This window comes from Larimichthys crocea, chromosome IX (assembly GCF_000972845.2).
Source record: "Larimichthys crocea isolate SSNF chromosome IX, L_crocea_2.0, whole genome shotgun sequence".
In the NCBI taxonomy this organism is placed as follows: domain Eukaryota; kingdom Metazoa; phylum Chordata; class Actinopteri; family Sciaenidae; genus Larimichthys; species Larimichthys crocea.
The window spans coordinates 642,610-660,310 of record NC_040019.1 but is presented as its reverse complement, the minus strand read 5'-3'; the positions used below and the strand labels follow the sequence as shown (position 1 = coordinate 660,310).

The following is a 17,701-nucleotide window of genomic DNA, read 5'->3' as shown; positions in this document are numbered from 1 at the left end:
TTACAGGGCCTGCTGCCATCAATGCAGAGCGCAGAGGAGAGGAGAGAGGAGGCAGGAGCACATAAACAGGACAAACGGCCACATAAAAGAGCCTGCAGCTACACAAAGCCCCCGCAGCCCGACGCACCGCCCGATGCACCGCCCGCCGGACAGACAGACAGCCACACACTCCATCATCAGTGTGTTTGTGAATGAGACGACGCTTTTGTTTCAAATATGCACAAAACGAATTCATTCCACGCTCACGTTCATTCATGAGAGCGAGCTGCGTTTAAGCAAAAAAAGGATGGAGAGGAAGATGACGGTGTTTAACCGTGTGCTTCTACTGCCCCCATGTGACGGAGAGTCAGAGCAAGAGAAGTCTGACTTTCAGTCCAGAAATACAGACGGTTTCATCAACAAGAGAGAGAGAGATGATCGCCGCTACACGACCCGGCGTCGTCTGTTCTGTTTTCTGAACCCCCAAATCCCACCGGGCGCAAGCCCGTGACGAGTTATTATTCAAATCAGAAGATTTATTCTGTCTTAAAACATGAAGATTTGGATAAAAAACAGAGAGTTCAGGTGTTAGTTACAATAAAAATGGTCAAATTTCGTTTATCGTTGTTGGATTTATTCAAGTTTAATATAAAAAAAAAAGTTGAAGGTTGGATACAGACATTTTCATTCTCCGGTAGAAAATCTAAATATTTTCTGTCGTTCTCATAGAAGTTACACGGCAACCAAAAGAAAAAGGCGACGAGAACGAGGAGACACGTCGTTACATCAAAGCAAAAACACATGGAAACAGATTTTCACTCAGCGTTTTTTTTAATCATGCAGGTCGCTCTGTCTTTCATGACTTCGGCGTCTTCCTCAGTAATCCTGTGACCGTAACAGCAAGTGCTAATCAATTTAACAGTGGCAATTTGCCAAAATGTTAAAAAACTTAAGAGCATGATTATCCCCCAAATTTTAAGTGAGGAAACGGATAATAATCGTGTGATCGGAGTGAGGAAATCCATTAATATTAACGCACATTAACACTATCTTTATATCAGTTTGAGTCGTATTCTTGGTTAATATCATTTAATATCTTTTCTTGGCGGGTGCAGTCGTCTGTGGACGTGTTTCTCTGAGATGACACGCAGATAAATTAAAGTATTTACAGCCTGAGTGTCGACCTGAGTCTCAGGTGGAGTTTATCTGCGACGAGGAGCTGCTGCTGCCCGAGCTCTTGGTCTTCTGACCTCTGGTGGCGCTGGGCTGCCGCTGCACTCGCTGGCCCGAAGCCTCCCTGCTCTTGTCGCCGTGGCTCGCTCCGGCTTTGCTGCGCACTGCGGGAAAACAAAGGGAGAAAACACCGCGGGTCATGGTGGAGCGTTAAAAAGGCGTCAGGGTTGTGGGTTCACACGTTCCAGGCAACATGAAAAGATGGGGGAAGCGGCGATGACGAGGAGGAAGATACAAATGAAGGCTTGCATTTCACATGTTTTTAAATCTCTTACCTTATTTATGTCACTGCACACACAGCAAAAGTGACTAGGAAGTGACTTTAAACTGTTTTCAGGATTAATTCATTGTTTTGGTCCATAAAATGTCAGAAAACGATGATCACCGTCCTCAAAATGTCTTTATTTTGTCCACAACCAAAAGATTTTAAAACAGGGGTCCCCAAACTACGGCCCGCGGGCAACATCCGGCCCGCCTAAACAATTGGAGCGGCCCGCTTACCGATCCCAAACAACCCCTCTAAACATGGCCTATTCTTCAAAATTGCGTTTTCCTATTATAAAATATCCACACTTAATGATTAAGCTTGGCATTCTAATTAAAATCGACCTTATTTGCGAATTATTTACAGTACTAGCTCATTTTTTATCCCCTCACACACGACATGACTTTGCTCGTGATCAACTTCCGCGCAGTTTTCCCGGGGGATTCAACTCGGCGGGTCAGGGACCTCTCCACGACTGTCGAATCGCAACTTATCGCAACTTTTCCTCCCGCAACAAAAATGTAAAAAGCAACTTTCACCGCAATTTTTTTGGAAAACCTCATGCAACATCAGGGATTTTAGGCCGCAACTATTTCAGAAAAAGGCCCGTGAAATCCTGGTGGGACTGATATAATTTCTGGTTATAGACTGACCCCATCACAGAAAGGCAAGTTGATGTGGCCCGCACCAAAAAAAGTTTGGGGACCCCTGCTTTAAAAGTTTGTCACAGAGGACTAAAGAAAGCAGGAAATATTCACATGTGAGGAGCTGAAATCAGAGAATTTAAGAATCTAAACGTCACCACCACTGAGTGTTTAAGTGTTCGACGTGATGGCGTTTAACGTCGAAGCTTCAAAATTCACAAGTTGGGATATTTACCGACGTACAGTCGTCCCTCGCTATAACGCGGTTCACTTTTCGCGGACTGGCTGTTTCGTGGATTTTTTGTGTGTAATTTTGCATGTTTTTTTTTTTTACAGCGTACTGTACAGTATGAACGCGCATTGTGTTCTGCGTCCTGATTAACTAAGGGATTACTGTACAAAATGTGTGTAAAAAGCTGTATAAAAGTGTGTGGTTAGGGGTTTTACGGCCTTAAAACATGTAGAATAATTGTAAAACTTACTTCGTGGATTTCGTTTATTGCGGGTTATTTTTAGAACGCATCCCCCGCGATAAACGAGGGACCACTGTATATCGAGTCGTAGAAGCAAATTTAAAGAGATTTCTTGAGCTCGTGTTAACCACAGACTTTATTCCAGGCATCAGAAGCGCAGGAATGTTAATTTCATTTTCAGGTTTTCCAAAAGTCCTGCTCGTGGCGGCTTCACTTGTTGTTGTGTTCGTGAGCTCGCCTAGTTATACGTATCTGATGATACTCGGTCGTTTGCTCGTGTGTTGTGCCTGGAGGTTTCGTGTTTGGTTTGTTGGGACTGGGCAGGGTTTAGGTAATTCATGTTTACTGATCACACTAGAGTGTATTTCTGTTAGCCCCATTAGTTTAGAGGTGCTGTTTTTGATGTGTTTTTGTTATTTAGAGTTAGAGACTTAGGCTACGTTTACACGTAGCCGGGTATGTTGAGAAACGAATATTTCCCTCCCTCCGTTTTCCAAAATAACATCGTGCACATAGCATCATTTTCAAAAAAGTCAACCCGCATAAATACGCCATCGAGTGCCGTCATAACTACGCCAAGCCTGTGAAAGCCAATCAGAATAATGCTTCCATGAGCATCGTCATAGCAACAAGTAAACATTGGTCGCACTTTTGGCGCATCCGCTGCCTAAAACTCTGTTTATCTCAATTTACACGCAAACGCAAAACCGGAGTTTTCCAGAATCTCCACTCTTGCCGGAGTTTTTAGAAAGATTCGTTTTCAGAGGCGAATTCACCGTTTGCGTGTAAAAGATCGGTACAAACGAAGGGAAATATCTCCGTTTTTAAAAATACCCGTGTACGTGTAAACAGGGCCTTAGTTAGTGAGGTTTTTCTTTCTCGTTTTGAGTTTCTAGTTAGATCATAGGCTCTGTTTAGAGTTCTTCTTTTGTTATATTGGTTTGTTCGTTTAACAGCACTTGCTCGCCCTTAGTTCCCTTTTGCTTCACCTCCTTTTGTTAAAAAGACAATCTGAACTTTCATTTAATAAACTACTTTTGTTAATAACCTTTAAAAATCTGGGTTCTATGTTGCTTCTTTTCATACCCTTTCATGGCCGTAACATAAAACATAGATCCGGCTGCTTGAATACTTCACAGGAACCACAGACGTCGTCTCAAACTTTAGAACTTTCCAGCCACTTTAACTTCCATCAGATTAAACTGTGCAGTGAAGGCAGGTTCACACACACACATGCATGCATGTACACACACACACACACACACGTTAAGTTTCCATAGTAATCATGAAATGAGGAAAACACAGCATGTAGTTTGAGGCGAGCGAGCAGACGGATGGAGGTGTAGGACAAAGTGCAGCAAAGTGGGAGGTGGGGGGGACCTTGAGAGTGAGGAGAGTTAGCGTCTTGGGGGCCGTAGACCACAATCTTAGTGCTGACTCTCGTGGCTCTGGGGCCAGACGCCGAGGGGGGAGCTGCAGGAGGCTTAGGGCTCTTTCCAGAGACCAAAGAGTCCTCTTCTTCACAGAGGAGGAGGGGGTAGAAAAGAAATTAGAAAGGATCGAGACACAGTAAATATCAGCTTTAGGTGGAGCAGGGTGCAAGACGAGGACCTCTGCTGCCGTCTGCACAATGACAGAAGTGAAGGAATGTGAGCGTGGAGAATCAAAGAGCACGAGGAGAATAACCAGAGCGGACTGAAAGGTGGCGGGAAGAAATATTATTCATTTAGAAAAAAACATTCTTAGAGTTACTTTGTTATGAAAAGATGAGAGCTTTGCAGACCTTGAGATCTTTACAATTTCAGCACACACACACACACACACACAAATCTAAAGGTGTTTCATCCAGATATACCGAACATGAACTTTTTTTTGACATACTTTATGTTATTTATGATGTTTTCTATCCAAACTTTTTGGAAAATGCAAGACTTTCATGACATCGCTGCAGAAAAAAAACCAACCTGCAGTTCCTCTAACGTCCACTTGAGGCTGGCTCCAGAAGTGAGTCAGTCTCCATAAGTCCCCATGTTTCACAGCAGAAATAAACATGTTTACAGCCTGGTACAAAAAACAGTTTTGGTCTCTGTAGCTAATTTCCCCGTTCATGACAACTGTACTGAGGGTGAATTTATATACAACTCACCTGTTCACATTATATTAAGGCTTAATTAATTGGGTTGATTGTTTTTTTTGCGATTGTTTTTGATCGTGGTTATTGTGTAGTTATAGATACTTTAATTTCTGTCTGTTTATTGTGTTTTTTGTTTTGGCCTCTTCTACTTTTGTTTTTCTACGTTGCTGCTGTTACAAGTGAATTTAAGTATCTATCTAATCTAATCTTAAGAGTGTGGACGCTTTGATTGACAGGTGATATTCTACCATATCTGTTTTTATTTCTTTAAGGGTCGTTGTGACTGATAATATAAATCTAATAATAACAATAATAAAATATCATACCGTGAAAATCTCATATACAGTATTAGTGTTGCCTGGAACGTGTGATACAGTATTGTACTCATTTTTGTTAAATCTGCGAAAGTTTGAACGTTGAGGGTGTTTAAATAAGAGAGAAAATGTGAGAAAATGTCTGAGAAAAGTGTATAAAAGTGTGTGGTTAGGGGTTTTACAGCCTTAAAACATGTCTAATAATTGTAATAAATAAAGCTGATTACTTATTTTTAGAACGTATCCCCCGCGATAAACGAGGGACCGCTGTATCGGCAAAGACATGGATCGTCGTTGGAGCTGAATGACGCCTGGTTGCACCTGTGACAACACCCACCTGTCAATCAAAGCGTCCACGCTCTTAACCCTGCATAACTTTAAGCCTTAATATAATGTGAACAGGTGAGTTGTATATAAATTCACCCTCAGTACAGTTGTCATGAACGGGGAAATTAGCTACAGAGACCAAAACTGTTTTTTGTACCAGGCTGTAAACATGTTTATTTCTGCTGTGAAGTTGGACATTTGAACATGGGGACTTATGGAGACTCTCACAGGAGACGTGAGTGCCGCGTTTTAGCTCCGTCCTTTGCCCGGCGTCAACTCATAACGGCAGCGTAGCAGCCGGCAGATCACAAGATCACGCGAGAATCCTGGACGTACGCGAGACCCCGCGATAAACTGTGTATAAAGAAAACAACAAACAGCTGACTTTGCTTCTCCGACGTGGAGGAGATTATAAAAAGCATCTGTTGTGTCATAAATGATTGTGTGTTATTGTGTGTTATTGTGTGTCTCTCCTCGTTCATGTTGAGACCCTTTGATCGATCTTTGATCACCTGGTGCCACCGGTCATGACGTAACGTTGATGTGAAGTTGTGATGAGCGACATGAACTGCGTTTTATTTATTTATTTATTTTTTAAGATTATTTTTTTGGCCTTTTAATGATAGGACAGCTGAAGATAGACAGGAAGCAGAGGCAGAGAGAGGAGGAGTGACATGCGGTACATTAGCCGTCCGATGCGGGATTCGAACCGGGCCAGCTGCGGTGAGGACTATAGCCTCCACACACGGGGCGGCCGCTTAACCCACTACGCTACCGACCGCCCCGAACTGCGTTTTATTTTGAAAGGGGAAGTTTATTATGTTGATTCTGTGTCGGATTTCCTGTCTGGTGCGATCTGCTCTAGAGTTGCACGATACCCACGGTACCCCGCGGTGCCAAATCATAACCGTCGCTACTATACTAGAAATTTTACACGACGGTACTACCGTGGATTACTAAACTACCGGTGCCAGTCTCCGCTACATAGCGGCCGCCTCTGCTCTCCTCCCGGCTTCTCACTGCATGCTACTCCTTTGTAAACAAACCAACATGGAACCGCAACCGAACTACACAGCTGCTGAATGATTGGCTGTTTGCCTGTTACTGGTGACGTCCAGGGATATGATAGGCTGTTTCCACACGCTGGGTCCGCCCGTCTGTTAGCTGATTGGCTGTTCGTGTGTTTCTGCCGGCAAGTACGAACTCCACGAAGACAGCTCCGCTTCGATAGAAACTCGCTTCAAAACAAACAACAAGCTAAAGTTCTGTCTCGCCCAGACACGAGACAACACACTCACCATGGCAGAAGCACCGGGCCCGAGCAGCGAGTCTGCCGTGGCGTCTTCGTCAGTGGCAACACTGATTTTGCTTAAAAAACAAACGTCGTCGTTTCAAACTAACTTGTACAAATACATTGCAGTTTATAAAAATGATAATAATAAAAAAAAAGGCCGCAGTATCGCGATAATACCCGGAACCGCGATACTTTGTCTGGTATAGTATCGTGGTTACTCATTTTAGTATCGTGACAACTCTAGCCCTGCGTGAGTCTCATTGACTAGACTGGCAGTGATCTGCTCCGGTGACCACGGTAACGCCGCCGGTGGGAGTGGGCCTTTACGGAGACTGACTCACTTCTGGAGCCAGCCTCAAGTGGACGTTTGAGGAACTGCAGGTTAATTTTTTTTTGGCTTCACTTCACAGAGGCGGCTCTATTCCATTCACAAGCGAGCGGGAAGTGGAACGCCTAATTCTTGGACAGTTTTTACAGACTGTCCTCCACCTGCAGACACCGACCTCTGGCCTCCGTGGGCGCCGTGGTGACGCTCGCCGCGTGGGAAGCGGTTGATGGATCGGCTCCTCCGCAGCTCTCTGCGACCCTCTGTCCTGCACACATCGCCTTCAGGGTCTGGAAGACCGCCTGAGGGGCCACGTTCATCTTCAGGAGGTCCACGATGATCCTGAGGGGGACAGGAGGAGGATGAATGCAGAACCCCTCTCTGCTCATCTGTCATATCCTGTCACTAGATTGTTTGTGCATCATCAGTTACTGTAGTACTCGAGTAGAAGTACTCCGTTACTCACTTGAAGACCTCCTGGTCCACCTGGACTCCTGCAGCCTGGGTCAGCTCAAACAGCTCCGACTCCTCGGCGCTCAGCACCTTCTTCTTCTTCATGGCATATTTCTGCACGTTAGAGGTGACCACCAGGGCGGGAGAGTCCGGAGCCGAAGAAGAAGAGGAGGAGGGAGGGGGGACCGACTGCTGCGGGAGCTGAGACATCCGTAACACCTGCGGCGGCGGAAAGAGGGTTAATTAGATTAATTAGCGACAATGAGGGTCGGTGTGACTGTTAATTAAAGTTAAACACAACGAACTGACTTTGTGTTGTGATGAAATAAACACACACACACACACACACACCGTTCACAACAGCTAGCTTCAAACAGGCGGGACAAAACACGTCATCAACACGAGACAGACAGCGCCTTCCTATGGGATTTGTAGTCCGCGCAGACTACAAACACTATATTATTATATATGGAGTAACTTCACTGTTTAAAGTCAGTTGTATGGAGGAATTCAGAGTATTTACTGCTACTACTACTCTGTAAAATATTACTTTATTATTTAACACTGGGATTTATAACTACGGAAGCCCCGAGTGTTCATTTTATTTGTTTTGACTCCAGTTATTTGTCAATAAAATGTCGTTATCCTGAGCATCGCTTTATTTTTTTTAATTTTTTTATTTTTTCACAGAGGCCTCAAAGTGATGAATGACTTGGTTTTTTTTTTAGAATATTATATTTTTCCAACTTTCAGTTTAACAAGATATGCATGAAAACACAAACACACAACTCCAAACACACAACTCCAAACCCACCCACCAACAAACTGAGAGAAAGAGAGAGGAATATAAAAAAGAAATTAATTAATAATAAATAATAATAATAAAGATAATGAAAAACACTCATTTTATTTGTTTTGACTCCAGTTATTTCAAGAGCAGAGTAAAAACAGAAGTAGACAAAAACTAACAGTTCTTAAGGTAAAATAGCAGTTGCATAAAATAAAACTAGAGATTAGAAGAAAAGTAAAAAGCATAAAACTACACATGAAACAAATAAGAAGAAAAATTAAGACCTATAGGGTAGAAAGCAGAATTTAAGAACAGTTGATAAAAGTAGATCAGACCTGTACAGTGACTAAGCACCAGAGATAAAAGTAACAGGGAGTGATCAGGACATAAAATAAAATGACGTTATCCTGAGGTAACAGCATCGCTTTCTTATTTATTTATTTTATTTTATTTATTTATTTTCACAGAGGCCTCAAAGTGATGAATGACTTGTTTGTTGTTGTTTTTTTAGAATATTTTATTTTTCAACTTTCAGTTTAACAAGATATATATGAAAACACAAACACACAACTCCAAACTCCTCTCCCAACCCACCCAACAACAAACAGAGAGAAAGAGAGAGAAATTAAAAAAAGAAATTAATTAATAATAAATAATAATAATAATAAAGATAATGAAAAACACTCGAGAGGCAGTGTAGACAGACGTTAAACACTGACGGCAAAGAGCTTGCAAATCTACAACCCGAAAAGCTGAAATATAAAGTCAAAAAAATATAATATACTAAATTAAAAGTTTGTGATAATGATCATCAAGATCATCAGGGGGTCAGTAAAAATGTCAAAAGTCAAAATTAGGACACATTAATTAAAATGTTGAGAATTCAGATTAAATATGGTTAGTTTGATTTGAAGTGTACTTTTGTTTTTAATCACAACTAACTTATTTATTTATTAAATATTATTTTATTTATATATTTTTTCTTTTATTTAACGGTGTTTTATTTTTTTAAATATGTTTTATTTATATGTATATTTTTTATTTTATTTTTATGTGTTTGTTTATTTATTTATTTTTATTCAGTAATGGCAGCAGTGGTCTTCCATACCAGGAAGCCGGATCGTGTCGCGCACTGTTTCCAGTCGGACTTATTTTGGTGGCACACACAGGTGGCTGACACACGTTGAGTTTGCACACAGGTGCATCCTGTGTGACAGACGTTACACCTCTGTGTGTGTGTGTGTGTGTGTGTGTGTGTGTGTTTCCTTTGACCTCCTTATATTAAAGTCACTGACTGACATGCTGCATGCTGCATGAAGCACATGGTGCATGAAGCATGGTACCGTTGAAGCGCAGGAGGACCGGGACCGGCTCCTCCGGGTCTGGCTGCAGAGACAAAGTTCCGAACCAGTTCCCGCAGGTGGTTTTATTCCTGTTGGAGAGAAAAATGGGACGCAGCCGGAGAGAGTTCCTGTCTCAGCTGGGGCGAAGCAAAGGCTTCCGGGTGGAGGAGGAGCTCAGGTGAGCGCGACGCAGAGCTCAGGTAGAAACAACATGAAGAGTAATGTAGTAACCTGTGTGTGACGTCATCCTCCTCGCAGTGAGAGCGTCACTCACGTCATCTCCGAGAACAACCGCGCCGATGACGTCAGGGCGTGGCTGGACTCGCAGGTGTGCGCGTCCACGCCCGCTCACCTGCTGGACGTCAGCTGGTACACGGAGAGCATGCGAGCGGGACATCCGGTCCAGATCCTGGACAGACACAAACTGCAGGTTAGTCCAGTGACAATCATCTGCTCCATTATCAACACTAATAATGTAATAACTTTATTTATTTATTTATTTATTTATGTGTCACCTTTCATGCAGAGATGCAGCCCAAAGAATAAAGACAGAAACAGACACCGGACAGTCTTTAAAGCAACAGAATTAAAAATCTAAACATAAAAAATGCAACAATAAAATAAATAAAATGTTAAAAGTAAATAATAAAAACCTTTCTGCAGCTGGACTCAACACAGGTTGGAGTCAGCGAGTTTAAAAACCAATAAGATAATCTTAAAATCAGTTTTACAACTGATGGTTAACCAGCGCAGTGAATCCAACGACTCTTATTTCTTGTTTCTGTGTGGATAAAATTCCAGTTTTTGTCGGTGAAGTCTGGTTTAAAGCTGCAGAGGGCTGATGTCTGATGACAAGATGAAGCTGGTAAAAATATTATAAACACAACGTACAGGTAAACTGATGTCGGCTTTTGTCGGCTTCTCCTCGTGCTCCAGGTATTCTTTTTTATTTATATTCTACAATACTAAATAATCTAAAGCATCATTTTAATATCTCCAGTAAATTAAACTTCACTGACGACGTATAAACACAGTTGTGTGTACTGTGGAAGTATTTACATCGTTTCATTCTTTAGATATTTAACTTATTGCACTAAAACAACTCAAACATAAACGTGGTGTGAAGTGGTTTTCTGTTGCAGCATGCCACATACGGAGGTCACACAGGGTCGATCTTAGATCGTGTTCATTAAAGCGCAGACAGGTACATGGAAACCTCTGCAGAGTCAGAACGTGTTTCATGATCATTCAGATTAGTCGTGTCACTGATCTATAGACGAGCCAGAGAGGACAGCAGCATGTCATCTTTTGTGTTGATCTTTCTGCATAAGACATCTTGGACTCCTCGTTTGTGTCTTCCAGGATCAGCCGACTAACGAAGCAGAGGTGGAGGTGTTCTCCGTGCCGAGCTACGCCTGTCAGAGAAGAACAACTCTGGAGAATCGTAACACCGTCCTGACTGTAGGTGACAGATCTGGTATGTTTTTAAAAAGAGAAAAGCTGCTCTCAGACTTCACGTCGTGTGTCTCCTGTCTCAGGACGCTCTGTCGCTCCTGGCTGAAAACGCCGAGCTCAGCGCGGAGGAAGGACGAGGCGTCGCTTTCCGACGGGCCGCCGCCGTGTTGAAGGTTCTCCCCGAGCCGGTGACGGACATGACGCAGCTCAGAGGGCTTCCCTGCCTCGGAGAACATTCACTCAGAGTCATCAAAGTCTGTCCTGTTTCACTGATCCGTCTGACCGGCTTACATCTTCTTTAATAATTCATTTTTATTCTGCGTTTGTAGGATATTCTGGAGAATGGAGCATCGAGTGAAGTCGAATCTACAAAGCAGTCTGAGCGATTTAAAGCCCTGAAGGTACGTCAGGTGATTTTATCATCTATACTGCTCGTGCACAAAGTGTATTTTGTATTTTTCAGACTTTTTCTTAGGAAATATTTGGACAATTTCTACATCTCTGGTGCTCTAAAAACTCTTTAAAATGAAACAAAGACTCTTTGTCATGAAAGAGGTCAAAATATCTTCAGTGTTTTGTTTTTTTTACACTTAAATCGTTAACAAAAAAAGAAGAAAACATTTCATTTGTTTCCGTGTCGCCATTCAGACTCCATTTCTAAAGGTTTTCTTCCAGTTTTGCATCTTGTAGTCTGGAGATTTATTCAGTTTTCAGTCATCAGTCCGGTGTCGAGGTGCTACCTTCCTGCAGTCCCTCATCATCATCGTCATAATTTACTTTTATTAACCAAATATCTGTCACACTTTGTTCAGAGACATTAAAGATAAAACACCAAACGACTCGAGTATTGTACTAAAGTATTTTCCTTTCCACGACTTTTATTTTAAACTTTAGTTACTGGTTAATTTGCGTAATAAAATAATAAATATACATATTATTATTATTATTATTATTATTATTATTATTGGTTAAGATGAGTCTATATTCTGAGTATTCTAAATACTTTTTGTAGTTTTCTGCCAACATTTCTATACTTCAACTTAAATGAAGTAAAATTCTGGGTGTACTTGTAACAGAGTACTTCTCGTGTCTTTAGCGCCGCCTGGTGGTGATGGCGGTGCACTGAGTGAGTGAAGTCACACTGCTGCACTGTGCCATGTTAACACACACACACACACACATACACATACACACACACATACACACACACACACACACACACACACCATCCTGCTTACTCACTTAATCACCAGTGTGGATTCTTCCGCCGCTGGAAATAGTCCCGGACAGTAACATTTGATAGTGCTGCAGCTGTTTTGGTCTTTTCATGGGATTTGTCGACCTTCATAGACTCGTGAGGGTGTTTTGTCTGTTTCAGGTTTTAACAGGTGTTTTTGGAGTCGGAGCGAAAACGGCCGACCGGTGGATCAGAGAGGGAATCCACGACCTGCAGCAGCTAAAAGACTCGAGACAAACGCTGAACCGAGCGCAGCGAGCAGGTCTGTGCCTCTGCGCTCACGTCTGCGTGAAGTTTCTGTCCGTCAGTGACTTTTACTTTGTCGTCCTTCAGGCCTCGAGCACTACGACGACATCAACCAGCCGGTCAGCAAGGCGGAGGCCGACGCCATCGGCGAGATCGTGGAGGAAGCCGTTGCTTCTGTGTTACCGGGCGCACAGGTGACTCTGATTGGAGGATTCAGGAGGTAAAACAGCAAAAACACTCTCTGACTGTTAGGACACATGAAGGTTAAACAGTCAAGATACACCTAGGCAGCTGAGGCTCATGGGTATTGTAGTATTTAGAGCTGGAATCTGGTTAAAGGTCTTGTCTCTTGACTCTCTGCAGGGGGAAGCTGACCGGACACGACGTGGACTTCCTGATAACACACCCAGAGGAGGGCAGGGAGGTGGGACTGATGCCTAAAATCGTCTCCTGGTTGGAGTCGCAGGTAAACTCTGAGCCTGTTCACAGCTGATGTTAACATAAGACCAAATGTGACATAAGCCAAAGAAACAAATAACTGCTCATGTTTGACAATGTTTCTAAAGTTTCTTCTCGCTCAGTAACTGTGTCTGTAGAAGTTTACGGTCGTTAAGATGTCGTGTCAAACACCCGGCTCCTAAACGAGTTATCGACAAGAAAACAAACTCGAATTTAATTAAGCAATATTACACGAGATGATGGACAGATCGTCCTCCTGACTCACCTGCACAGCTGATGGAGGATGATCCAAACATTTCAGTAACTCCATAGTTGTTGTAAAGTCCAAAAGTCAAACAAAGATGGACGTGATCAAAATGAACAACATGTTTTTATCTAGCCACATCAGTCCACCTTTAGTCTGCAAAAACAATTGAACTGTCCGATCTCTGACTGCTGCACACAAACAAGGTGCACACCTGTGTTAACGAGGTGCACACCTCTGTTAACGAGGTGCACACCTGTGTTAACGAGGCGGTCTAACAGCTCCGTAACACAGAATATTCATTAAAGAAAACTGAAATCATAAATTCAGATGTGTTACTTTATTAAAGTACTTCCAGTGGACTTTGTTTACATTACTATATTTTCAGGACGTGACCATGTGGAGATGGCAGAGTGATATTTTACATAGCGTGCTGTCATGAGCGCGTTCTAAACGTCTGGTTGACCAATCAGATCGCTCGGTCAGACCTACTTGTTGTGTAGTTAGTGCCAAATTGCTTTTTAAGAATTTACAAAAAATCACGAATGATTAACGTTCGTGCATCAGTTTAATTTACTAACACGTAAAAAAACTGCTCTAAAAACTTTAATATTAAACATTCAGATTTTTTCTGTATAAATCTCTTAAACAACTTCAGCCCTGCTAAAAACAATCAAAGATTTGATCATTTTCAGGATCTTACATGTTTAAAAACTAATTGTTTGTGGGTTTTTTCATAAATAAAAAGTGTTATCAGGTAACCAAACAGAAAAGTTTGTTTTCACAGAGTTCCATGAATCTATCAGCAAAATTCAAATTTGAATTCCAAAGATTTGTCGAGAGAGGCTTTGTTACTGAAAGAAAAGTGCCATATGAACCGAGCCACACAGTTAAAGTATCTGACCTGTCTCTCCAGGGTTTCCTGCTGTACCAGAAAACCACCAGGAACTCTTACCTGGAGTCTGATGACGGCCCCGCTCGGCCCTGCTCCAACATGGACCGCTTCGAGAGGTGTTTCTCCGTCTTCAAACTGGCCGAAGACGAGAAACGACGAGCGGGACAGACGCAGAGCCACTACGCCTCCGCCGAGGATGGAGGTCTCAAACCGTGGAGGGCCGTGAGGGTCGACCTGGTGGTCTCTCCGATCAGCCAGTTTGCTTTCGCCCTGCTGGGCTGGACGGGATCCAAGGTCAGTGAGCTCGAACATGACGAGAACGTCACAGCGAGTAAGACGGAATCTGACTCCATGTCCTCCACAGCTGTTCGAGAGAGAGCTCCGACGCTGGGCGGGACACGAGAAGACGATGTCTCTGAGCAGCCACGCGCTGTACGACGGCACACAGGTGAACACACACACACACACACACACACACACTGTGTGGTGTTTGTGCAGCAGCTGGATTTAATTTTAGTTTTTCCATGTTGTCACAGAGAACGTACCTGAGAGCGACGTCGGAAGAGGAGATCTTCGCTCACCTCGGCCTGGACTACATTCCTCCGTCAGAGAGGAACGCCTGAGGCTGAACCTGAGCCGCTCACACCTGTAGACCTGCAGCTGAGTCCAGGTAAAGCTCAAAGCTGAGACACGTGCTGCTACTTTTATAACAGGAGAAACCTCTGAACCCATCGGCCGACGTCTGACGGAGATTTTTAACCTCTGAGAGCGACAACCAAGGGAAACAGATATTTGGGACAAGACTCTCTGTCTATGAACACATATCTGCATATTTCTGCAAATGAATGAGCTAAGTCGTCACCAGCTGATAACCGATTTGGTCCTGCTCTGCAGACACCAGAACACTTCTGGAACCACAAAGTTCTGCATTCATCTGCTCGGATCGCGTGTGAACGAAGTCTTTAAAGGGTACGTTTGGTGACGTGAACCTCACGGTGGCGCTAGAGGACGAGTGAGTCTGAACCGAGCGACCGAACGGACAGAAAGAAACTTTTACTGACAATATTTTTATTATTTTACTAAATCAGGATGTCGAATGCGTGACTACTGATCTGAATTCAACCTCACATGATTTCCTCTGTGAGTTTTTTGTTCTACAGTTGAATATTTAATAAATAAATCAAAGTGTAGAAGCTGAAGAAGAGTTTAAATTTCTATGAACTCCTTCAAATAAACATGCAACTATCATCAGTGTTTCCAGGAGCTCTGAGTCCTTCTCTGTCCTCGCAGGACACAGGAGACATTTTACTGCACTACTTTGATACTTGCAGTACATTTAGCTGTAATACTTTATGTACTTTAAGTAAAAGTTTGAACGCAGGGCTTTTATTTTGTTGTTTTATTTCTTTTATGAATAAAAAGTGTCTTGACCTGCGTCAGTTTCTGTATTAAAGTCAGCCCGCCCTTCAGGTTTTATGTAACAGAGATCCTCATTTACAGCATACACATACATTTCCCGTGTGTGTGTGTGTGTGTGTGTGTGTGTGTGTGTGTGTGTGTGTGTGTGTGTGTGTGTGTGTGTGTGTGAACTCGCAGGCGTTTCCTTCACCTCCTAACAGCCTCATTAACCTCTAAATACCAGTTTAACATCAAAGGCCGTGTCGGCGCTCACACCTCTGCCTCCTCATGTCCGCTCTCCTCCACACTTCTTCTTCATCTGCGACCGTTTTCATTCATAAAGAAAAAAAACAACTTATCGTACAAACACGAGGCAGCTGAGCTGCAGGGAACGTGAACTTTAAGAACGTACGCGGTGTAAAAGACGGAGCGCGGGCGGAGCAGAGTTTTTATTTTATGCTCCTGCATCACCATCGACACGTCTCTGTTTTTGACACCGTATGTGTGAAGCAAAAGTTTGACGGCGACTTCGTTCCTGCAGCGAGGAGACTACGAGTCTGGGCTACTGTGAGAACACAGAGGACAGAGGATGTAGTTTGCATTGATGTAAATTCAACTGAGGATGAAGGAGCTCCCAGAAACACTGATGATGTCTTTGAAGGAGTTAATAGAAATTTAAACTTTGATTTATTCGTCAAATATTAAAAAGTAGAAGGAAAAAGACCAAAAACTCAAAGAGGAGCTTGAATTTCTGCTCATTCATCACGACTTCTGCAGTGAAATGTCTTCCCCGCTCCTCTGGGGTGATGAAAACACGATTCAGTGATGATATAAAGTGTGTTTTTATTACTTTAAAGGTCCAGTGTGTCAGATTTAGGGGGCTCTGTTCACAGAATCTAATATTTCTAACAATGTTTTCACCTGAAAATAAGAATCCTTGTGTTTTTGTTACCTCAGAAAGAGACTTCTCTCTAAAATATGAATTATTTTCCTTCATTTTCTGCCTCATGTGTTATTTATTTTTAAGAACAACTGACAAACTGAGCAGCAGCCCCAAAAAATTACGGTAAAAGGATGTTAGTACTGTTGATTTTACGGTTTTATTTCATATTTTATTCACTGTATACCTTTTTTCATCCGAAGAAACGCAGTTTTACCGTATAACTGACACGAATGTCGTATGAAATAAAGGTTTTGCTGTAATATATTAGTGTTTTACAGTCTCTAATATGAAATACTGCCTTATTCTGTATGAATTCACTTAACATGCTGTATAAATAAAGGGTTCCCATGAACAATATGACTGTTTTAGTCTGTTATTATGACTCAAAGTCCAGATTCAGGCCGCTCTATTCACAGAAATTCAATGTAGTATTAATTACTGTTTTTATTAGTGTGTCATGAGCTGAAAAAATAAGAATAATTCTGTTTTTGTTACCTCAGAATGAGACAGAATAAGACCCAGAGCTGACAAACTAAACACGGAGTCACATATTAAATCAGTTTAACATTTAAAGGTCTGCAACCAAAACAAAACAACTCACTGCATATTTGTTTGTTGTTGTTTTTAAGCGTACCGGCCCTTTAAATTGCCAATGTGCGTTTACTACACAATCAGCTGATTTTTGTTTACATCTAATTTAGTCTTTATTCGTGTGTGTGTGTGCGTCTGTGTCTGTGTGTGTGTGTGTGTAATCGACTTTTATCTGAAACAAACCGTCACGTGAACACACACCGGGGCAATAAAACCGATCCTGACTCTGTGTGTGTGTGTGTGTGTGTGTGTGTGTGTGTGTGTTAATGCTCCTTATCCATGCTGAGGGGGGTCATCCTCCGTCCTCGGCCCCAGTCCCAGGCTGCTGCTGTCTGTGGGGTAACGGCCTCCTGCTGGGCCCGTCTTTGATTGGCTCCATTCAGAGCCTTTCATCTGTAATGGGCCTGTTTGCTGCTCTGTTATGGACACAAACACACCTCGGACCCCCCCGAGGGCGCTGACAGGAGACCAGAGGGAGACACATGTCCCGACCTGGTGCTGCTCAGATCTCTGCATACATGAGCTAATGCCTCCTTTGGTCTCACTGTCTGTCTTTATCAGCTTTTATAGATAAAATTCTTCACTCTAGATGAGAACAGTGAGCCGGTCTGACTTCCTGTCTGTGGCTCCAATCCACCAAATGGAAGTTAATTTAGGAA

General features: G+C 42.7%; 2 protein-coding genes across 7 annotated transcripts; one reads left to right on the top strand and one right to left on the bottom strand.

Annotated features, from left to right (window-relative positions):
• Window positions 1-591: 591 nt before the first annotated feature.
• On the bottom strand, window positions 592-13,296 carry mzt2b (mitotic spindle organizing protein 2B). Of its 6 annotated transcripts, none has more exons than XM_027282186.1 (5): window positions 13,237-13,296; window positions 7,455-7,660; window positions 7,167-7,330; window positions 3,975-4,112; window positions 592-1,316 (listed from the first exon to the last, which is right to left on the bottom strand). In XM_027282186.1, the coding sequence occupies exons 1-5, from the start codon at window positions 13,279-13,281 to the stop codon at window positions 1,171-1,173; spliced, it is 699 nt and encodes a 232-aa protein (XP_027137987.1). In that variant the 5' UTR covers window positions 13,282-13,296; the 3' UTR covers window positions 592-1,170. The 6 variants fall into 6 exon arrangements, with proteins under 6 accessions (XP_027137987.1, XP_019134154.1, XP_019134152.1 ...); XM_019278609.2 differs by lacking the exon at window positions 13,237-13,296 and adding an exon at window positions 7,793-7,887; XM_019278607.2 differs by lacking the exon at window positions 13,237-13,296 and adding an exon at window positions 7,742-7,843.
• polm (polymerase (DNA directed), mu) lies at window positions 9,887-16,808 on the top strand. The gene is made up of 10 exons (XM_027282185.1): window positions 9,887-10,004; window positions 10,937-11,035; window positions 11,113-11,283; window positions 11,359-11,430; window positions 12,408-12,528; window positions 12,600-12,732; window positions 12,876-12,978; window positions 14,132-14,404; window positions 14,475-14,558; window positions 14,647-16,808. The coding sequence occupies exons 1-10, from the start codon at window positions 9,957-9,959 to the stop codon at window positions 14,731-14,733; spliced, it is 1,191 nt and encodes a 396-aa protein (XP_027137986.1). The 5' UTR covers window positions 9,887-9,956; the 3' UTR covers window positions 14,734-16,808.
• Window positions 16,809-17,701: the final 893 nt, after the last annotated feature.